Here is a 24,401-nt window from a genome sequence, read left to right on the forward strand (position 1 = left end):
TTCTATTGGAGACTGGATTGCCAAAGTTGGAAATAGTAAGGAGGAAAATCTTCTGAAAATATTATTAGCCTAAGAAACAGAAATGGATCTGGAGAAAAACTTAATCAGTTTCTGCCAGTCAAATGATTTTCTAACAAGCCTATACTGTATATGTGTACGTTACCAGATGTAATATCTAGAAATTAAAGTGGCTGTGCAGAAATTATATTGACCTCTACAAGGAGGTGTAAAAAGACTGAAGATGGTATTAGGAATGGAAAACAAGACTTCCAAAATAATCTCTGAACTCAAATAGAGATTCCATGCTTGAATTGGTATACTAAAAAACACAACTGGACAGATAGACCTGTTGGGAAAGGTGGAAGAAAAGGTAAGAGGACAACCATCAGCAAAGCGAGTGGATTCAATTTTAGTGGCAATGGGTGCAGCTTCAGAAGATCAAATGGGAAATGGATCATACTAGAGAAGTTCTATCTATGAGGTTACTAAGAGTCAACATTAACTTGATGGCACATAAGCAAAATAATAAAAACTAATACATTAGCTGCACAACTTGAATAATTGGCGCTCTACTATTTGAATATATTTGGAAATCATGTCTTTACAGCAGCCCAAAATGAATGTTCCTAGAGTTTTGTATTTTATCAATATACAAATATGACAATGCAGAAAGCTGAATGCTGCTAACTTTCAACATTTGTTTATACAGGAGCCATTCTCAAACTAAAGCTGCCTCATTTTTACATTGCAACTATTTGTAATTATTGAAACATCTCAATTTAGAATCATTTTTTTCTATTTCTAAAACTGTTACAAATCAGTAATAAAACACACTGAAAGGAGAACAGAAAAATGCAAGATTTCAACATTGAAATATATTGCTCACTAGTGATAATAGAAAAAAGTGTTCATAAAGAGAATAATAAAATGTTTTGAAAAAATTTTTAATGCAATCTTCTGCATTTCCAAATAAAAATGTGGGGTGAGGAGACTTTTTTTTTACTACAAGACATTCTGCAATTTGATTTTCATTTTTTTAGCATTTCAAATTGAAAATTGAATTGAAAATAAACATGGATTATCATAAAATACTTCTGAGAATTACAATAATATGAAAGTACCCTTCATTTCATTTCATTATACATTTCAATCATTTTAAAGTACTAAATATTGCCAATTGGCCTGCAATCCAACAGCATATTCAGCTCTTCCCCTTTTTATCTTAAATTATAAATCATTGACTCTTGTATATATGTGTGTATGTGTAAGTGAGCATGTGCGCACACGCACCACACATCCTAAATTATAAATTACAATAATAGAGTTAACATTCACAAAGAAACATACTGGGATACTTGTGAAAATCATGCCAGATGGCTATTATCAATGCTTAAAGATGTAAATACTTTCCATTTACAATACTATATGGCTAATATAAGGCCATTAAGAAGTGAGAGATCTGTTTCAAATGTAAAATATTTAGTCAGAAAGAATCACAAGGAACATAATGTAACTGCTCTTTGCAACTGTTCCTTTATTATATAAATATTTTTCTTTTTTGAAACATTATGCTTCTTTATTTATTTGGAAATATTAGAAGAAAGAAGATTTTATCAACATGTAGAGACATTTACTTTAACTTTTTAGACCAAATCTATGGAACCAGTTACAAAAAGTACAAGAAAAAGAAAAGCATAGCCATCACATTTATCACAAAGAGATTTAATGAGAATCACCTTGACTTGCAACACTCAAGGTTGTGGTATCACTCTGATGTTCAGAGCAAAATTGGCCTGTATTGATTCACTATTCTTGTGTTATATGTACATGGACTTTTTCATCTTGATTTGTATTTACTCCTCTTTAGGATCAAAGCACCAATGATTGTGTATCATTGGAAAGATTTATATTTACTCCTCTTTAGGATCAAAATACCATGATTGTATATCATTGGAAAGATTTATATTTACTCCTCTTTAGGATCAAAATACCAATGGTTGTATATCATTGGAAAGATTTATATTTACTCCTCTTTAGGATCAAAATACCGGTGGTTGTATATCACTGGAAAGGTTGATCAGCGTTAGACATACAAGAGTCTATAAGGTCATTCCACTTCTCCTCTTGGAATCTTTCCGAGCAATTGGGCTGAATGACAGTATTTCACTGTAAATATGCCCTTTAAAAATAAGCAAAATGTACATATATGTCAGCGCATTTTTGTTCCAACAATAAAGGCACACTGAGCACATTTTAATAAATTATAATGGATGGAGGACCGAATGCTGCTGAAAATACCTGTTGCTATCCTAGTATAATTTTTAAGAAGCAATAAAAATAATAACAGGTGGCAATATTTCATCTTATAATACATAGGACCTCCTAAACTGCTCAATTTTTAAAAGGTTATAAAAGACCAATTCTTACTAGTAGCCCATTCTATTGAATTTCCTCTCACGAAGGGATGGGTAATTTCTCTTGCTGTATTTAAATGATATTTAAGAACATTATTATAGGTGGCATTTTATGTTACTTTTATTAAGTATGGAGTTAGTTGACTAGCTGCTTTTTAAAACCTTTTAAATGTTACGATTTTATGATCCCACTATATTGAATTGTATATTTAGTATTATACTGTTTTGACTGAATAATACATGAAGATAACAAATAATACATGGCTAAGAAATGCTTTAGATATGTGAATACTTAATAATTAAATGTGGACTAAAAAAATGGACCTGTCATTAATAAACTTCAATTTATTAGATTTATCAATTCATCTCTTCAGTATAAGTGAGTCCTGTTCTAGTTTGTCATTCCATATCATAGACCCAAGAATGTACCCACTGCAAGGTGGGCTGTTCACTGCCTTTATTAAGGTTTTATAGGAAAGGATTATAAATCAAGATCTGCTTCTTTAACTTTTCATCTTATCTTTCAAATTAGGCCATTACCTGCTGGCTCTTACTTTTATCTAGTAGATTCATTTCCTGCTGCATACCCCAGGCTTTAAGCAGTTAGGGTTATTTAATTTTTAACATTAACATTTAACATTAACATTTTGAAGAGTACTCCAAATGTGGTTTATCCATAAATTCCCAAGAATTTTTCTATCAGTTAGAAAATGGAAGAGTGCCTCATTTCCTTTTTCACTTGCTAGAAAGATACCACCAACCAGTTTTTAACTATATTTTTTCCATACATGCTGTGTTTCCCCAAAAATAAGACCCGGTCTTATATTTTTTTTCCTCCAAAAAGGCATTAGGTCTTACTTTCAGGGGATGTCTTATTTTTTCCTGATACCTGCCTTGCCTCATGGTGGTGGCACTAACAGCCCCGTCCACCAGGAGCTTGCATGGCCACTTGCAGCCGCTCGCAGTAGGAGGCCATGTAGCTCGCTGCACTGTGCCGCCAACATGAGGCGAGGCAGGTGGGGGAGGAGTGGAGCTGCCCCAAGCACCTCATAGGTGTCCAAACACTTTTTGCACAGATGGAGAAATGACGGAGGCTGGAAGCTTCATCTGCTTGAAAATGGGGTGATTGGCAACGAAGTAAATCCCTGGGTTTCCACACACCCCATTTGCAAGCAGATGAAGCTTCCAGTCTCCTTCTGGGCAAAAAGCGCACAAAGCGTCTGGGTCACCTGTCTCCCCCCGCACTGGACTTACCTGCGCTCCTCCAAGGAGCCAGTGCGCTGCGGCTGCTGTTGGACACCGTTGCCCCCCGTGCGGTTGCTGCTGCCTGTGCTGGCCAGCATTATATTAGGCCCACCCCAAAAAATCAGGCTAGGGCTTATTTTGGGGGTCGGTTTTATTTTGGGGAAAACATGGCACATGAAATTTAACATGTCCATAGTTGCCAACTAGGCCAATAACCATCATGTCCGGTTCTCCACAAGATTCATAAGTCTAATGAGTTTTTTTTAAAAAAAAATATTCTGGTGAGATCTGAGCTGCTTATGGCATATAATTTGGTGGTGTCTTTAGAAAGTATTCCTTTCATTACTCTTTTTTTTTCTTTTTTCTTTTTCCTTTCCCCTTTTGAATAGTCCCTGGTCTTTATACTTTAGGAGACTTATTTCCCAAGTGCTTCTGCTTGACACTCAATCTTAAACCTAAAATGAGAAATGTGTTGGTGGATTAAGTGTCCCTCATCATGATGACGACGAAATGCAGTGTGGTGATGTTTCCATTATAGTGTGCTAAATTTTTATGTTTCTTCTTACCCAAAGAATTATGGGGCAAGTAACACTGGTAAAAAAAAGATTGGGGGAGTTACCCACAGGATTTTTCTTAATTAGTATTTGTGTAGGCCAAGTTGAAGTCTCTACTCCTATTTATGAATTTTATCTACTTCAGAGAGAACCTATACTTCAGACTGTATTCAAAATTAATATAACTAGTTATTAGGTGTGGAGGAACTGGAGGATTTCAGGTTCATTAATTCTAATGAGGATTGCACGAAAGGTAAGGATATATAAAAACTGTTCAGCTGAACTTACTTCTCCATTCATTTATTGAAAGCTTTGTACTCCCTATGGAATCATCATAGGAGTGCTGGGCTTCTGTCTCTTCCTCAACATCTCTGAATGGATCAAAGTATGAATGGGCCAGAGCTTGGGTTGCTGTGAGTCGTTTTTCTACATCGAGCTGCAACATTTTGTCAAGCAAGTCCACAGCTGCAAGGAAAGATATAAATATTGTAAAAATGAAAGAAAGCTATAATTGTGTATTATAGGAAGGATAAATCTAAAAGTTTAAAATGGTTGGCAAACTAAATTGGCTAAATTGCTTCATCCACTTTTCACATTTCAGTAAACAAATATAAGTGGCTCACTACTATAGCTGAAGCTTATTGTAGAAGGAACTTGAAGCAATAACCTTGAAAAATCTCCGTACTATAAGTTAAGTCACTTGACCTATATATGATAAAGCTTACAAAGTAGTTAAATTAGGTAGAAGGATTCAGCTTGATGCATTGTAAATTGGCATGTAACTTCAATGAAGTTTAACTTTTAAAACCTCTTTGTTGGAGTTACAGGCCACTTTACAATACATCATACTGAACCCTTCTATCTAACTACTTTATCATTTGGAATCTGAGGCAGAGTGAAACCCAAGTGACTTGACCCATATTTGTAAATGTTACATTACATTACTGGTCAGTTCTCATAATGGAGCCAGTGAAGAGTTTCTTCTCATTAAAGTAGAAGTTTTGGAAAAGTGCTCTTATCCAAACCATAGTGGGGAGGTAAAGAGTAAAATTTAGAAATATGTAGGAAATGGAAAATACTTTTTATTTGAAAGTCAAAATAAAATTCAAATATTCTTGAAATGAAACAGTGGAAATGGGACTACCTAATGTTCCCTTCAAAATCACAAAACTATGCCTCACTTATTTTGGCCATGATGGAAAATTCACTGGAGAAAGCAATTATGTTTGGAAGAGTTAGTGCTAAAAGAAAGCCAGGCTGCCAAAGAACATGATGACTGGACACCATCAAAGTTGACACCAGTCAGAGCTTAGAATAACTAAAAGTAGTAGTTCTAGATCAGAAGATGCAACGAGACCTGGCCCATAGAATCACCAAGAGTCAGATATGACTGAATGGATAACATCATCATCATCATCATCCCCTTGTTCCCTTGTTTTTCATCCCAAACTCAAGAGGAAATTGCAGTGCAGAGCATACTGACTACTGCTAGCCAATTGGCAGAAGAAATGATCACGGTATGATTTATTCAAAAAACAAATCCCCACTTGAAACAAGAATATAGACTTGCTCTTATCCACTGAGAAGAGTTACAATTGTTTACAATATGCTAATAAAATCTACATCTTGTTTCAGCAGGAAAGTTTCTTTCAGTTCTGTTAAATAAATCTTGAGGTACTGAGATAATCTCTGGTATTCAATTAATTTTTTTTCCAGTCTGAAGATGTAAGGCCACCAAGTGTTCAGATTCTATTTCCATAAACCCCTATCAGGTTTCCTTAATGTTTTCAATATGTGCCTGCCAAACTTCAACAAGCCATAACATTATTTTATTTATTGTTAAATCAGTTTATTATTATATTTATTTGCTGCCCATCTCACAGTTTCAGATGACTCTATGCAAGTTGCGATGTGATAAAATTATGCTAGTATTCTTAGTGTTTATGTAACATCAGCACTGTTAACAAAACTTGTGTTAGAAGCACACAGTACATATGTAGATGCATTTGGCTTGCCTGCTTGCAAAATTAAACACAGGCGGTACATATGAACTTTAACTGAGACCCATGCACTTGTAAATGCTAATTTCCCCTAACAGTTCTATTTTAAACGGGGGGGGGGAGACACATATTGGCCAATCATCTGGCTCAGAACAATTTTTTCTCTGCTCCTGCGCTTAACTACTTCTCAACACTCACTCCCATATCATCAGATCCTGTCTAAGCAAATTGTAGCAGGGATATGGTTGGCCCCTGCTGTCATACTGGCTCAACTTGAAAACATGTGGGTAAGAAAAGGCAATGCTGTCACAAGGCACAAAGCAGCCCAGTTGGCGTGCTAGCAGTACTTGGAACACTCCACCACATGTCATTAGTTGAAATACTCTGGGATTGGATCCAAACTCTTGCAACTCCTGTTTTGTTTTGAATACCAAAAATGCCACTTGTGGCTGCTAAGCTGGAGAAGACTGGCATGTAATACAACATTTACTTTAGAATATTTCCCATTATACTCAAGGGGATTTATTTTGACAACAACATCCAGAGGGTAATACATTATTCATGCTTAATTACATTTTGAAGATTTCTGTGTTATCAAAGCCACACAGAATACGCTGGCTCGGCTAGAATCATAAAAGAGATTGTTTTGACATGTTCATCTGTCATCTGAATAAAAGTTAAATAATACATTTCAATCTTTCTGAGGAATATTAGTTTTATCGTAAATTAAAACATATAAAAGAACTTACCCAGAGGACTGGCTTTGGGTAAAAGCAGAGATAAATCCATTTTGGGAATTTTAGGAAGTGTCTGTATGTAGTGTTTAGCCTAAAAGAAATAACATTTTTATACAGCCATACAAATATCACCTTTGAAAAGTTACATCGTATAATCAACTCTTTATAGATGAATTAGAAGCCCACATATCGGCCATGCACTTGGAGCTATGTTGTACATAAGACAAAGTAATAATTTTACTCTAGTAAGAAGAATAATATGACTTCATGGCTCCTAATATTTGCATATCTCTTTTTATCAAGATGGAAGCGTGTAATCTAATGTATAAAACGTTGCCTAATTTCATATAATGAGAGAGTGTAGAAGGCGGACAACTGGGAGAGAAACTATTCAAACCCTCTAATAAGAGTGGCCTCTTCCCCCTGCTAGTTAACTAGGTAAGGAGGGCAATATAGAAGATGGGATTCAGGAAAAGAAAGAAAAGACATCTTTAAGGAAGAGAAAGAAAAGGCATCTTTCATCCCTATCTGGCTTTGATGCTGCTCATCTTAAGAGCAATGATTACCGCTTCAAAAAAATATCTTTATGGTTCAGATGACAGTTTCTGCCTGTTTGTCCTGATTTCTCCAAGTAAATAAGGTACAATACTAATCAAAAATTAAACCAAAGTAGATTTGCATCTAAATAAACATGCATAGTACTCCATCTTCAGTTTATGGAAATGAGACCTTTCAACTTACTGATCTCTGAATATCTACATTCCTTTGCCAGTTTCATAAGAAGAATCTGTCTGTCTACAAAGATACTTTCTCACGCTATGTTTATAGCAAGCATGTTCCAACTTATTTTGGCCTTTTTTCAACACTTCTGTCATTCCTTTTTCAATTTTGATAATGCAATAGCCTGTTCATGACAAGAAAACCTTCTTAGGCTGTGGCAGTGGTGGGATTCAGCCAGTTCTCATCAGTTCAGCAGAACCAGTAGCTGATTTTTTGTTGCCCAGGCCCAGAATGGACTTCCAGAAACGGCATCCACACAGAGAACCGGTTGTTCACATATTTGAATCCCACCACTGGGCTGTGTACAGAACAGGCAACGCAAGGCCATTTTCCCTTCACAATTCTGCTTTAGAGAAGGAAAGTCCATTTGCAGATGTCTTTCTCCAGCTGTTAGAACACCAGTATTTCATTTAATTTCAGAGTTGGTGTTCAATGATCTTTGTCAGGAGTTGAATGCAGCCAACAATCCTCAACAGCGATGCAGGAATAAACAAGTACTAATGACTATTAATAATGCATACCGGTATTATAAAACTCAAAAGTTATTAAAACAAAATGCTGGTATAATATCATTCAGCTTTCTTGTCAGAGAAGCTTATAGGGGTGGTAGTTTAAAGCACTTGATTAAAGCTAGGAAGATAACCATCTCATCAGTTTTCTCTATTTTATCTGATAGGGTTGTTGGGAAGATTAATGGAGCTATGAGAAAGCACATTACTTTGACTTAATTGGAGGAGTGGTGGATATCTATGTACAATAAGAGTTGACATCATTTTAAAAAGTTAGGCAGAAAGTTAAACCTTCTAAAACAATAAGAACCTATGAGTTTGCCTCTAAAATGCAAAATAGAGTTTCTTACCGCTTTGTCTTCCAGTTTTTGCACAAATTCCTCTCCAGGGTTTCCTGTCACTTTCAGGATCTGGGTCAGCTGATCAAGATCTGGCAGGCTGAATCAAGTATTACTAACGGGGGCCAGACATTGAATTTGACAACCCCACCCTTCATAAATGGCTCCATTTATCATATATTTATCCTACCTTTTCTATAAAAGGGCAAGGTATGTACTTGTTGTTTGCATCACTAGGCTGAGAGATATTGAATCTTTCCTGCTAGATCATCGATTGTTAGGGAGAATAAAGCCTGGAACCCACAATTGTTTGTGTTAAAGTATAGATAGTCCTCGACTTACAACAGTTCATTTACTGACTGTTCAAAGTTACATCACTGAAAAAAGCGACTTATGAACAATTTTCACACTTACAACTTTTGCAGCATCCCTATGGTCACATGATCAAAATTCAAATATTTGGCCACTGACCCATATTTATGACAGTTGCAATTTCCTGGGATCATGTGATCCCCTTTTGCGACCTTCTGAGAAGCAAAGTCAATGGGTAAACCAGACTCACTTAACAATTGTGTTGCTAACTTAACAATTGCAATGATTCACTTAACAACTGTGGCAAGAAAGGTCATAAAATGGGCAAAACTCACAACAAATGTTTCACTTAGCAACACAAATTTTGGGCTCAATTGTGGTCGTACATTGAGGACTATCTGTAATATGAAAAACTTCAGAATATCAACTTATATCAGAAATGTTTAACAGCGTAATCTATGATCTCCTGCCTAAAAATGCCTTTCCGTCAACAGAGATAAGTGTGCATGTCAGTGTTCAGACTGCTGAAGAGGTTGACAGTTATCCAAGCAATGAGCAGATGTAGGCTGCCTCATCTGTATAGAAGCAGCAGGCCTCTTCCCACTTCCTAGCCCCCTCCACCATAGGCACAATCAAGAGTTTACTGACTATTCCTAGATGCCTTTTGAAAGAACAGGAGTTGCTAGAATTCTTGTGTATATAGTAACCTTAGCCTTCCTTCTAGTGCAGGGGTGTCAAACTGGTGGCCCGTGGGCTGGATGTATCATGTGTAGGCCACACCCACCCTGGCTCCACAAAGGCAAAAAACATTGTGATATGTCATGATACATCACGTGATGCGATCGAGTTTGACACCTGGGTTCTAATGACTCTTGGAACTCTGCAAAGAAGGAAAGGAGAGAGAGGGGATACTGAATGTGGTCGTTATAGAAGACTTTATCAATATAAATGTGGTTGAACTATGTCATTTCACAGAAAAACTGTGTTTGGTTTAAGAAGCTGCAGATGGGGCTGTGCAGAAATTGAGTTTTGATGAGTGAAATGTCATTTGGAGAACATGTGGACATACATGAGGGCATGCATGTCAGGAGCACCTTCAGCCAAGCATGACTTTTCCCAGGATTGTCTATGGAGATTCTCAGTCATCCAGATCATAGTTGTCTCAAAGATGCTTTTTCACAACTGTGTGTTTTTCTTTGAAGACATTTCGCTTCTCATCCAAGAAGCTTCTTCAGCTCAGTGAAGCGAAATGTCTTCAAAGAAAAACAAGAAAGTCCAGTTGCCTCATGAAAAAGCATCTTTGGGATTTTCCCAGGATCATGCATCAGCTGAAGAGGGCAACTCCATGAGTCCAGAAATAGAGACAACAGTTTTAGTGTGTTGCTGACAAATACAACATGTACCCCCATGCTTGTTTTTAATCCCATTTTTCCGACCATACCCTGATCTCTGCCCAACCTGAACAGACAGGAGCTATATTGGTGCTCAGTACTCCCTGAAGTAATTTTTGCTTTTGAAAATGAAGCCTTGAACAATCTATTATACATTGATTGAACACAGCTAAAGATCCACCCGTGATGAACATCAAGCATCAAAGAGAGAGAGAAACATTAAAAAACCTTGTTTGCAACAATTTTGCTATTACTTAAAATCCTTTAACAGGTGAAAATAGATTTTTAGATTAAACAGAGCCCACTGTAATTAATTTTTGCAACTATAAGTATTTTGAATTTTCATATTAGACTTCTTCCTACCAGTAACCCTCTATGTCAGGGATGTCAAACTGCCAGCCCGTGGGCCAGATGCGTCACATGGAAGCTGTGCCCACCCCATTTCCGGCAATGGCAAAACCGTCCTGATACGTTGCATGATGGTCACGTGATGTTGAGAGTTTGTCATGTGTGCTCTATGTTATTTATATTTCAGTCCAAAGTATGAGAGCATCAGTTTCAGACAGGGGCACAGAAAAGGATACAGTCTTTACCCTTAAACAGAGTTTTCCCAGTCAACATTTCTGCCATGATACAACCAACAGACCAGATGTCCACTATTTGGAAGTGAGAGAAATATACAAGAAAGGATTTAATGCTAAGGTTTGAAACAGCAGCACTGGAAATTAAAATACACATTTTACACATGCTTGTAACAGATCTGCTTGTTTACAAGTTACATTACTGTACCTTTAGGTATCAGACCTGGACTGCAAAAATCCAGACAAGATGCAGCCAAGAGATACAGAAAAGTCTGATTCCTTGCTGCCATCTTGTGGTCATCCAGATTTTTTCAACATAAAGCTAATAGTCCTACTTGTAATATTATCTTTTATTATTCTTATTTTATAGTTTTGAAATCCTCTTTAAGTGATATGAGGCAATGAGCTATTTTTCATAAAGGCAGTTTTTTCCCAACTTGCTGCGCACGTGCACGCACATACATACACACACACAGACTCTCAATGGGCTGTATCTAACATAATTCGTAGCCAGCAACTCTCCGATTGTGCTTGTAGAGGATTGGGGCATAGAAGAGCAATCCCTTGTGGGGACACCATAATGGGCAAGTGTGTATTCAGATTTTTTTCTATCCTAATTTGGTTAAACAAAATATATGGCTGGCACTTTCAGATATTTTAATTTTTTTTTATTCAAAGGGTACTATTACAGGAGAAAATGCATTTGAGTAGACTAATAAAACATAACCTTTTCACAGTAGTAATAGTTTTGTCAACAGCTGCATTTGAAGCACAAGTGTCCACATATCACAATGCAAATGAGTCAGAAATTATTCATGCTGATTAATTTACCAAGAGACACAGAACATGATTCTGTTCTGTTCTATTCTGTTCTCTGCAAAATAATTGGACTAGATTAATCTGAATATCAGGAATTAATAGCAGTGAAAATAAAATTATGTAACACAGTTCCTGGTAGCTGTCTGCAGTTTATGGAAGATGAGAATTCAATTCAGATGAAATATATTGTGCATCTATCTGAGTATAAGCATCACTGAAAAGAATATGACTTCTCAGTAAGCAAAGTAGGGGAATCCATAATACTTTAATTAAAGTTTGCAGAAAAGTAGACTGCAAACAATGGGCATATCACTTGCAAAGCTATACACTATGTTTTCAAACTGTAATTATTGGGCTCATGCAATTTGAAATGCCACAGCTTAACATAGTCTGAATCAGGACACCCTGTGAGGGTTTGTATTGTACTTACTGAAAAAAGGGGGAAATTAAATACATTAATAAATCACACAGAAACACCAGTGTTATCCAATAATCCACAACTTATTAAGAATTTTCCAAACCTCCTAATGAATAAATAATTTAACCCACCAGTCTGGTTGTAATGCATCCAGTTCAGAATCACTTCGGGTGCTCTGTACCAACGAGTTACAACATAGCCTGTCATCTCTGTATCTGTATGTCTTGCTAAGCCAAAATCTAAGATCTAAAAACATTAAAAAAAAAATCTTTTGCACAATGACAAATTTACAGAACAGGGTTGACATGTATCCAAAACAAAAGCAAAAAAAAAAAAAGAAGAAGCAAATTTTGTTTTTTCCGAACGCTCCACAAAGTTTCTTAAGTTCTTCCTAGAAGCAATAGATTGCTATTATAAAGCCATTGCTCTATGTGATGACTAAAAGCACCTTTAGTTGGCTTTAATGATGCCAGCTGAGGGCCTTTCCCCATTGTTGAGCCAAAGGGCAATCCACTCATCTTTGAATCAGCAGGAAACTACACTGGCTCGCAATGTGCTGCCTAATTACAATGCCTAACCTGCCTCTGTTGCCATCTGTTCTAAGACACCATCATCTTGTGTTGTCTTGATTTTGTGGGTACAGCACGTGAAAGCTAACAATTAGTTGATCCCTCTGGCTGTGCTGTCCTCTGTCTTCAGCATGTCATCAGTCACAGCACTACAGCAGGACAATATCATCTCTCCTACCTGTGCCCTATCATCTGGCATCCCATTCTGTCATAATCCACGTGGAATAATATATATATATATTTTAAAAAAACAGGCTGGGGTCAGGAAGGACTCTGAGTCAAAAATAACACTTATTTTAGCCTGCCCTCGTCTTCCTTTTTCACATATACCACAAATGCCAATTTTCAGTGTTCTGTTATGAGAGGCAAAAGAGGGGTTGATCCCATCATTCAATGCCATTTTTGCCTTGGATCAAACCAGTAAAGGTATAGAATTAAAGAATTTACAATACTGCCAGCTATAACATGCAATGCTATTGCACAATTCTGAATAAGCCAATGGCACTACACTGTGTCCAGTTGCTAGAGCAGAACTGGTGCAGAAAAGGGTGACAGGAAGAGAGAGGATGTGCCTTCATCATCTGAAATAGTCAATAATAATTCTCTGAACACATCCTAGACCTCTGTCATGTAGTGGTGGACAAGCATAACAAATTTTGCCCACCTTGAGACTGTCATTGGATGCTGTTGGTATAAAGGGAAAACACTGCTTTAACACTGGTATAGCTGAGGATAATTTAAATCAGCCTCAGCCATGGAGTAGGGACAAGAGGAAAACAAGCTAATGAGAATAGAGAAGCAAAAATACATTGCCAGGGCATGTTTGTACCATGACTAAGTACAGGTGGGAAAGTCCTGAGGGAAACCAGTTCTCTTTCATTTTTTTGAGTATTATAATCTTGTTTAGCCAAGACTCAGCTATTTTGCCAAAACTTATGTTCCAAAGGTGTGCCAAGCCTAGCTATAAATCAAGGGCAGAAAGTATAGCAATAGCAATAGTACTTAGAGACTTATATACCATCCCATGCTTTACAGTGCTCTCTGGGTGGTTTACAATATCAACATATTGTCCCCAATAATCTGAGTCCTCATTTGATCAACGTCAGAAGGATGGAAGGATGGGTCAGCCTTGAGCCCCATCAGGATCAAACTCCAGGCTGTGGGCAGAGTTAGCTTACAACATTGAATTTTAACCACTGCACCACCAGGACCCCTTCCTGTATACTCCATTCTCTTTCCATAGAAAGAGTTCTGACAAATCATTCAAGATGCCATTACCGCGGGATTCTGAAACTGAGAGTGGGTTGTAAACTGCATTAATATTACTCTGCAATTGACTTCTTAGCCCTTTGCAGTGTAATTTTAAAATTGGGAACAACATTAAACTCTACTTCTATGTACTCTTGTGAAATATAAGGGTTCTTCCAGGTGAAGGCTCTTTGCGAACATATTTTTTTCTTGTTTAATAGAAAATAGATTTTTCCCCCCCAAGGAAAGAAAATAGATTGAAAAATAATAGGAAATATGGGAAGTTTAGATGACGTCACCTAAAATTCCACTTCAAACAAAGCAATTATTTAATAAAATTCAATAAATGTGTTGCCCAGGTGCACTTTAAATTGACTGTGACTCTATCTTTAGATATCCCATCAAAATAGGTAGGTGTTATTTCCAAATAAACACACATGTATTGCAGAAGAAGGTGAACTGAAGATTCAGAACAACATAGTGAAACCAGCAATGCAATCTACTTTTTCATTAAACAAAAACAAAAATCCTACCTTTAATTCACAGTCTTCATTCACCGCTAAATTGCCTGGCTTTAGATCCTGCAGTATATGAAATTAGAAACCTCCATTGTCACTATTGCAATTTGATCTTAGAGTAGGTAATTACATAACCAGCACATTCTTTCCTCCCATCCCAGAGCCATGAATTGGGTTTTCTCCCCAACAGGCACCTAACATGCCCCAGATTGTCTGCTGCCCATATGGTCCTCAGCACTGAAAAAGCAGTTTCCTTGGCTAAAAATCTGAATGTGATCAGCCAGGATATTCAAAGGAAAAATCTGCTACTGATTAGTATATAGAATGTCAGCCAGGGAGGTGCTGTAAGATTTAGGCGCTCTGTTCCATCAATGTTTTTTCTTTAATTTTTGATTCAAATAATTGTTAATCTACCAACTTTATGATTACTGGCCGGAATCAAAGAGGCTGTTTTTCTTAATTGCACCTGGATTTGTACAGCCTTGATGCAGCTGCTCCGCACATAAATCTTACTGAAGCTGAAGATGTAAGTGTGTATGAGAGACATGTTGAACTATGGTGTCTCTTACATACATTCACAACCTTTCTCTCAAAACGTTTGTGGCCTGTTGATCTATTGATTAGTCATCCTTTCAAGCCATCTGCCACGTTTGCTGCCATCTCAGTGTTAATTGGGTCTGTACAGGCGAACATCACTGTATGTGGAGGCCATACCTTTTCCAGGTTACATTCTGTGATGGGGTTGACTTTTCAAAGAACATCCTGTGAGGAAGAGGGGCAGGACTTCCCAAAAGCAGGGTGTCCATTGGAAAGGGGAGTGTAGGCTGTAAGATGCAAGTGGCAGGTCTATTCAATTAACCTTTCAATTAGGTGCATTAAGCAAGGGATAGGCTAGTCAATTTGAGGTCTTTACACAGTCTAGATCGGCCAAATTTGGCTAAAACACATTGAAGAATATGTGCAATCTACATGAGCCAGATGAAGGGAAGGATCCCACAGCAGAACTGCTAGCCCAAAGGTACCAGAGCAGGGAAGGAAGGCAATACATGACTTCAGCCTGCCATAGCAATGGGCTGACTCTGAAATGAAGGCTGTGTTGTGAAGAAATGTCCTTGGGAAACAGTAATGGGGTATGCTTGTGCTACAGTAAGGAACTGCATGGATGAGTTCTTAAGCTGTAATCTGGTTCCCACTAATTTAATAGTTTTCTTTTAAGCTCAAAAATTGATTACAATTTATATGCTCTCTTCTTGCTGGTTGACAGCAAGTTTTTAATTCGTTTGACAGCTTTAGCAATATTTTGCCAAGGGAGGGAAGGACACCCAATCTTCCTGCTTTGCCAATGCTCTACTAGCCTAGATGTTCTACTAATAGTGCTGCATAAAACAGCAGTAGATTTGCCAGATCTAAATTTCCTTATTCTTCTTAAAAATTTTCTCCCGATACCATGTTGGCAAATTGCCTTCCATTTCATTCAACAGGAGGAAAAAAGAGAAAACCTGTTTTCCTGCCTCTCCCTACTATGCTGCTGCAGCAGAATAACAAGCCAGAGGGGATAGTAGTCAGTCTATAAAGACCTTTCATTTCCCAATTCCTCTGTTGTAATTATTAAGAGCTAAATTCCTCTCCTTCACCACAATTAACAAGAATATAAATGGTCTCCGAGGTTCTGAGTATTGCTCTGCAATTGTGTGGTATGTACTAATAGGATAGTGTGAAACATTTCTGCTCCATGTGTTCAACCAGGGAAGTGTTCTTCCTCTTTGAAAGGTACCTAATAGTCTCTCTCTAGACATGCATTTTCCCTCAGTTCTGTAATGCTTTCATTTGATTATTTCCATGTTTAAAAACTGGCCTCAGGGCATGCACAAGGCCTGTCTAGTGATGTCTTCTGCTTGGGTGTCATGTAATATGTTTTCCTCAGGCAGTTTTCAACTGCCATAGAAAAAGGTGAGCTAACAGGCTGGATTACAGGGTTTGATGCTAAAATGCATGAGGGAAATGTCAAATGAAGTACATCTCAGTGAGGAAAGAATGTATTTCCTAAGCTGAGATGTGCCATGTAGCTCCCAACTTCCACCAGCAGCAGAAGAAAGGAAGACTGGAGAGACAGAAATTCTTATGTGAACATTGCACCGAGACTTGTGTTTATTAAGACATTGGCCTGAGCATCATGTGGGGTATGATCTGGGCCCTGCTCCTGACAGCAAAAAGTTTTGGATCTGCACAATGATTTTTTTACCCTCTTTTTAAGGACAGATATGTACAATTGGCCAGGTTCCCATATTAACATGGTTTGCTAGTCTTTCGCTTAGCTTGTAAAGTGGGAAGCATTGCTAAATAAATCCTGATTTAGTTAACTAACTCTATCTTTGTAAATATATGGAAGGAGAACATCTCAACTCTTCTATTGTTTTCCTGGGGATGGGTTATTTTATAAGGAAGAATCAGTGGGCTAAGAAAGAAAAAAAAGGAACTTAGCAGTTTCACATATCCCCCCTCTCTCTATATTCTTGCACAAACATGTTTCTCCACATTAATGTTACAAAGGAAACAAGTTGGGGATAGGATGATATCAGTTGAATAGGAGCAGCTGTGGTTATTTGAAACATGCTGGTGGGCCCGAATTAGGACATTGCCACCAACTGCCAAGAGGCTTCTAGGGAGATGTGCAGGTTCTCTTCTGGGGGACAGAAAACAAAGGTCATTTGGTTTTTAGCACAGCAATAGAGATTAGGTGATCTTTTTACATACCAAAGAGGTTTGAAAAGATTTACAACAAAAGAAGTTTAGGAATATGCACTAATGGTCTCTTCCATAGCTTGGTGCCAGTGGCATTTGTGGCTGGGAAGATTATGGGAGCCACACCTGGAAGGCACCAAGTTTTAGAAGGCTGCACTGGTAAGCTATACACTCTAGAAAAGAAATAACTTTAAAAAGAACATACCCTATGAATGATTCCAGCAGAGTGAATATACTGCAAAAGAAGAAAAACACCACATGAAGATTACATACAGCCTCCTCCATAACTGATATTAATCAAGATTCCAAATAATAGAGCATGTTTTATGTAGTATCTTAGGGTACACAATGTATCTTTGCATGTGGATTAATTGTCTCAAAACAATCCTTAAAAAGTGGAAACACTGTTTCCACTGAAAAGAAAAATAATCCAATATTCTCGAATTCTTCAGAGCTTCTTGTCAACAAGCTCTTTCCCTGCAGCTTTCTCAGCCTTATCTTTGCTAAATCATGAGCTCTGGCAATCTTCCATTACTCTTCATATGCTGAATGATTAACCCCACAATCCCCGGGGGTGTGATCACTGCTGGATGGGCATGATAGGAGGTGTGAACCAAGGTGAGGACACTGATAATGAACAATTAACTACAGAGATAACAGCCATCTTGCTCATAACCAAGCTATCTTGGTTACAGACTGATGCTGTGGATGGGAATTATTTGTACTTCAAAAATGGGAGATGCTTTTGAGATGAGAAACTCCAGGTACTGTAAGTGATGGTGTCCACTTCATGTGGACATAAGTATGTAAAGCAATAGGCCAAGCAAACCAAGGATTTAATTGTCTCTATACAAATACACAAAGCATATTCCTTTGTATATACAAAGGAAACAAGAAAAAAATAGAAGGCTTCATGCAGAAAAGTGATTATGTTTTAGAAGGCATTACAGTACTGAAATTTGGTGGGACAAGATTCAGAGTGGAATGCAAAGACCTAAGGATTTAAGTCATCAAAAGCGACAGGGCAGACACTGGGGCTCTTATGTATAAAATAATTGGGTACATGAATGGAGGAATTTGAACATGAGGATCCAGTTGAAAACCTATGAGTAAGAATACTTTGATTTATTATTTAGTTCACAGTACAGGTAGGCCTCAACCTATGAACACAATTGAGCCCAAAGGGCTGTTAATCTGGCTTTCCCATTGACTTTGCTTGTCAAAAGGCCACAAAAGGTGATCACATGACCCCAGGACACTGCAACCGTAATAAATATGACTCAGTTGCCAAGCTTCTGAATTTTGATCCTATAATCATGGGGATCCTGCAATGGCCGTAAGTGTGAAAATCTGTCATAATTCACTTTTTTCAGTGTCATTGTAACTTTGAACAGTCACTAAGTGAATGACTGTAAGTTGAGGACTACCCGTATTTATCATTCAACCACCAAAGTAAACAGACTTGAATACAATTTTCTTGTATTAGATTACAGACCTTTTATGGCAAAGAGATATAGGAAGACTTAAGCTACCTGGACAAGTCTTAGAAAACCAGTTCAGCTAATACTGTAAAGTCCTCAAATTTGCTCAGGGGCCTTTTTGATTGTTTCATTTCCCAAAAGGCTGAGGAAGAGACAAAGGAATTGGCCCTTCTAAATCTTATCCCAACCAATAAGAAACAGCTGGTTGAAGAGATAAAAAACAAGATTTTGGGCGGAAGTGACAATATCTTCTTGGGATTGAAGATACTGCAGTTGGAGCACTCCCATACAAGGACACTAGATTTCTGAAGAATGAGTTTCAATAAGCTTAGAGAAGTACTGGGCAGGATCCCATTGATGAAATGTTCTGGACAAAGGAAGCACAGGAGGGTTGGAAATGTCTCAGAAATAAAATCCTGGAAGCACAGTTACAAAGCATTTCACTGAGAAAAAAAATGACAGGGGCAGTTCAAGAAATTTGTGAATGCATAGGAAGCTTTCAACTGAGTTAAAAGGTAAAAGGAAAATGGAAGCTTATGACAAGCTTTGCCTAATGATTTGCTGAAGTGAAGGTACACTCCTACAGTCAAATAAACTAGCCACTTTGTCCAAAAAGATCAACTTAGTTGATATAATTAGTAGTATGCTGCTAAATGTTTTAAGAATAAGCTCTGCTGGCACAGTTACCATTGATAAGGCACACTCCTAGCTACAGAACAGCTAGGTGTCAACCAGCTCACAAAATTCCAGAAAATTTAACAATCAGCTCTTGCAAACACATATAATCATGCAAGAGGTACATGGAAGTTCAAAAAGGTAAAGCACAAAAGAAGTTTAAGGACACAAGGGAAGTAAAAACAACAAAAAAGATTTTTTTGTCTGGCCATTTCAACAGTAAATGAAGAAAAAGAAAAGAGATGAGCCCATTTGTAAGAGAAATGGTAATGTAGTAACAGAAGACAAACAGAAAAAAAGGCCCTTTTCAACCTCTTTTTTTCTTTCATCTTCCTTGTGATATTTTTATTGCTTGTTCTATTAAAAAACAGTTCCCTCTAGGGAGGATTGGCAATCTGTTAGGGAGCATGTGACTTCTGTGAACATGTTTAAATTGCCAGGTCAGACCAGTTGCATCTGAAAATCTTGAAGGAGCTTGCAGATGTTACCTCCAAGCCGTTTTCTGTGATCTTTGAGAAATTATGGAGAATGGAGAAGGGAAAATATTGTTCTGATTTTTTTATAGGAATGGGGGATGGGGGGGAGGGAAGGACCAGAACCACCAACCAGTAAGCCTGTAATTGACACATGACAAAACTCTGCAATAGATTATTAAAGAATTGGTTAGGGAGAATTTAAAAAAAACATAAATTACTTGGCAGAAGCCAGCAAGCATTCCTCAAGAAGAAATGGCAAATGAAGTTGATCTTTTTGGACAAAGTAGCTAGTTTATTTGACTGCAGGAGTGTACCTTGACTTCAGCAAACCACTAGGCAAGGCTTGTCATAAGACCTTCATAGAGAAAATGGCACAAAGTTGACTGGCTTATGCTGTTTTTAGATGGAAACAGAGCTTGTACAATCACACCCATGAGTGCCATCATGCCCCTGACTCTCTCTCTCAGGCTAGAATTATTGCAGGGGTGCATTATAGGAAATTGGCTGGAATTCTTTTACCACACCTGCTTTCATTTTAATAAAGCTTCCTAAAGAGAACTTGGAGAGATTCATGTTTAGGAAAAATCACTTTCAGGTAAGGCAGCTATCAAAGTTCTGACAGGCACAAAGGGTGGCTGTGCGTTGTATTGAGGGAAAGTGTCAAGTGGCATATCACCAGGGTTAGACCCTGTGTTATTCAACATATTTATTACTGTCTAGAATGAGAGATTAGAAAAAAGTAATTATCACATTTGTAGATAACAAATATATGAGGAGATAGCAAATGCCTTAAGAAGACAATATCAAGATTCCATAGCATCTTGAAAAGTTGGGGAAATGGGCAGAAACCAGCACAATTAATTTCAACTGGGATGGATGTAAAATCTTTCAATCGTGTAGGAAAAAACAAAAGCTTGGTTATAGCAAATAGCAGACTATACCCCACATCAGGACATGGAAAATAATCTGAATGTCTTGGTGGATTTATTATAAAATAATTAAGAGCCAAAAGGCATCTGCCAAAAAGAAAAGCCACACCAACAGATGTAACATGTCAAAACAAGAAAATCATTCCTCTCTATTTTGCATTGGTTATGCTGCACCTTGAATAGTTCTGAGTATCACATTTTAAAAGGTTATTCACAAAATTGCAACCGAGACCATAAGATGACTTGGATAGCAAAATAAATGAGGAACATCTGGTGCTGGATGTCTTTAGCTTGAGAAGAAATTTGCAGAGAAATATGATACTGAAGCTGTCCCAATATTGGAAGAGCTATTGTCCGGAAGACAGGGCAGAATTATTTAGAGTTGTTTCAGAAGACAAGAAAAAATGACATTGTTAACAAGAAAAGGATACAGTCTTTCATCAAACCACATACTGCTTGATTGGAGGTCTTTAATAGCAGCTAGATGGCTCTTGGTCAGGGATACTAAAGTAGTAGATCCACTGGTGGGATTCAGCCAGTTTGCACCAGTTCGGCAGAACTGGTAGCTAATTTTTTGTTGCCCAGGCTCAGAATGGACTTCCAGAAGTAGCATCCACACAGAGAACCAGTTGTTCACGTATTTGAATCCCACCACTGAGTAGATCCATATACTAGGCAAGGAGATAGACTTTATTATCTCTAAGGTTCCCCTCACTCCTTTCAATGCTATGATTCTATGTTCAGAATCTGTTAAAAGATATTGTCACTACAAAAATACTAAAGAAATGAGATCTTTTGGAAAAGCTGGCAGAAATCTCTGTTCTGAATTTTTCTGAAGTTACTTACCTTCAAGCCTTTCAAAACCTGGTAGATCAGATACTGAATCTTTTCTTCACTGAATTGGTGTCCCATTATCTTTTGTAAATCTGTTTGCATGTACGGCATCACCAGGTAACTAAAAATATTTAAAAAGTAAGTATCAGAGAAAGATGTAAGTTATAATATGGTTCACCAGAAATAGGAGCTAATCCATGCTAAGACACGTACTGATTTTATAAAATTCCACTTCTGAAAATAAGAGTGCATGGCTATAATTTAGAACGAGGAATGGGAACACTAGCTCTTTAACAAAATACTGTAGCAAACAGTGTTATTCCAACAATTTTTATACCGCAGTCCATAACAAAATCATCTGAACTTTTCTGAAACCACTACTTCTATTGTCTTAAATAAGTCTATTGTCAATTTAATAGTTTAGTTGATGTGAGACTCACACTGCCGGCTTGTCAGATCCATTTAATCTGTGCTTTTCAATTTCTGGCCCTGTGTTTATTATACAACACATAGAACACAAAGGACTACCACATAAACTAGCTATTGACTGGAAGCTGAGGGCCAGTTGATTTGCACTGACTTCTTATGTAGTTACTAATTACATAGAGGTAAGTGTCATCTTTGAAACCCTTAACTATGGTACAAACCATGGCACAAACATTTCCATATGGTATTGCTTTTATATCCCCAGCCCACAGCTATGGCAGTTTAAAGTAATCTTAAAGTGAATTGTTTCAACTTAAAGTGGTGTTCTCCATCTTCGCCTGACACAGTTCTTGCTCTGGACACAATCTAGCATGCTTCATTGATGATATGGGTGATGGTCAGGATTTGGAATCTGCCCATCTTCTAATGGCTGCTCTAAGCTGCTATGGGCGTGCCTCTCACCCTCTAATCATGGGGACTGCCTTCCACAGTCATTTCAATTTGGACTGCATAAGCACAAGAGACATAGCTTCCACAGAGATACTTGCCTACATGCCAGATTGGCACTTCCTGAAGTATTTGTCAGATGTTATACAGGCTTCTTATAAAGACAGGCTTAGCACCCTTTTGAAAGAACACTAGACTTATTTTTCAAAAACAGGATTGCTGCTCAGTGCTGCAGAGAAGGTTGACTTAATCTGGGGAAGAGGTTGGATTTTGCTAGTTCGGTCAAGATTGGGTGCATTATGGGTCTTCTGTCAAAAAGTATCTTTGTTCAGTTCTGTATGTTATTGTTTCCATTACAGGGACATGGGGAATGAGTTCTATTTTGATTACTTCTTCATTATTTTGTCTACCTCTGAAAGCCCTGTTGACAGCAGTGTCGTTCTCTCTTATTAATTACTCTGTGCCCCACTTCCATAAATTTCAGAAGAATGCTAGACTCATGTCTGGAAATAGTAGAACTGGCAAGAATATCAGAAAACAACAGCAAAATTAAAAAAAAAATTGTATTCACAAATTGCACACTGCAGCTTTTAAAACCAATGCACATTAAACATATAACTACGTGTTTGTTGTTTTGCATGAAGACTTTTTAAAAATGACTAGCCCAATTTTACATGTATTTGAATATTATATATTCATATTTTGCCTTAGTGCTGCTGATATTTGTTTTACTTTTAAATGTATGTGATTAGTTTAGACTTTGAGCAATTGTTTAGTATTCATTGTTCCTTCAAAGAATATAAAAAGGACAGATGTATAAAATTACAAGAAAGCACATCCTAAGCTAAATATTAAAAGAAACTGTACAAACTGTTTATGGAAAAATCAACTGTCTTGAAATGTAAAAAAAAAAAAAAAAAAAGACATCTCTATAGATGTTACTCCGCTAGTTGTTACCCTGAAAAGTAGTGGTTTCTATTAAAGGCATTTATGTAGAAGCTAGATTGTGTCAGCACAGTGTAACATGTTTTGCATTTTAAATCATGCATTGAGCAAGTTTCATGAGACGACCTCTAACGTCTCTTGCAATTATGTTTTATGATTAATTAATGAACATACCGGTATTATAAATATCACCTCAATCAATTTTATTAAATATTGCAGATCCCATAGTACAGATTGTATTCAAATTCCTGACTGGCTTTTGTGTGACACAGATTGCTCTCAGCGGGCTTTTTTGTATAAATATTAAATATTAAAACATTACAAGGATAAAAGCTTGCTACGAGATTCCAATTCTGGCAAAGAACATATTCTCCTCCCATGTCATTCATTTTTTAAATGTAAATCTCTGTCATCAAAGCTCCATTTGAAAAAAATGCATGGCATGGTGAAAATACCATTTCTTCATTTGGGAAGTTGGAACCAATGGGAATAATTTTAAAAAAAATGTAAAAAGACAGGACATCTGATTATGGGTAGCAATTATTTCACTAGATTGGCCCCAGAAAGTTTGTCATTTAAAAGCAACAATTAAAGACAGAATTTGCAGGATGCTAAATTGTGTGCAAAAATTAATGTGTACTTTACAATAATAACAGCAATAATAAACTATGTATTGACAAAATTTCCATCTGTCAGTTGCAAAAAGCCACAGTGCTTGTATCCACACATACACTACACTGATACATTACAACTAAAGAACTAGCAGTTGTGATTTCATGTTTTTGTGTATATGATAATAATGAGCATTTTGCCTATTCTGCAGTTATTGCTTGCAGATAAATAGCAGATATTCCAATGCATCATTGTTGCTACTTTGTCATGTTTCTTGTTAGAAAAATGAAGAAACTGTAGTATTCTGGGATTTCAGACAAGCATATGCCATATAACACCACAGACTTAACACTTGTTGATAAAAAAGAGAAAAAAAAAATCTGGATAATGGACATGGCAGT

The 24,401-nt window shown here is 37.2% G+C and overlaps 1 protein-coding gene across 1 annotated transcript in view; it reads right to left on the reverse strand.

Moving 5' to 3' along the window:
* Positions 1 to 992: 992 nt before the first annotated feature.
* The window catches only part of MAPK13 (mitogen-activated protein kinase 13), a 31,293-nt gene continuing 7,884 nt past the window's right edge, over positions 993 to 24,401 (reverse strand). Inside the window, exons 4-12 of the mRNA XM_039323267.1 lie at positions 21,583 to 21,691; positions 17,381 to 17,410; positions 14,449 to 14,496; positions 12,230 to 12,344; positions 10,865 to 10,936; positions 8,590 to 8,669; positions 6,963 to 7,041; positions 4,502 to 4,678; positions 993 to 2,179 (exon numbers count right to left, since the gene is read on the reverse strand). Of these exons, the coding sequence (XP_039179201.1) occupies positions 2,100 to 2,179; positions 4,502 to 4,678; positions 6,963 to 7,041; positions 8,590 to 8,669; positions 10,865 to 10,936; positions 12,230 to 12,344; positions 14,449 to 14,496; positions 17,381 to 17,410; positions 21,583 to 21,691 (790 nt within the window). The 3' untranslated portion in view covers positions 993 to 2,099. The remainder of the gene's footprint in view (positions 2,180 to 4,501; positions 4,679 to 6,962; positions 7,042 to 8,589; positions 8,670 to 10,864; positions 10,937 to 12,229; positions 12,345 to 14,448; positions 14,497 to 17,380; positions 17,411 to 21,582; positions 21,692 to 24,401) is intronic.

This window comes from Crotalus tigris, unplaced genomic scaffold (genome assembly GCF_016545835.1).
Source record: "Crotalus tigris isolate CLP2741 ecotype Arizona unplaced genomic scaffold, ASM1654583v1 scf7180000024167.7108832, whole genome shotgun sequence".
NCBI lineage: Eukaryota > Metazoa > Chordata > Lepidosauria > Squamata > Viperidae > Crotalus > Crotalus tigris.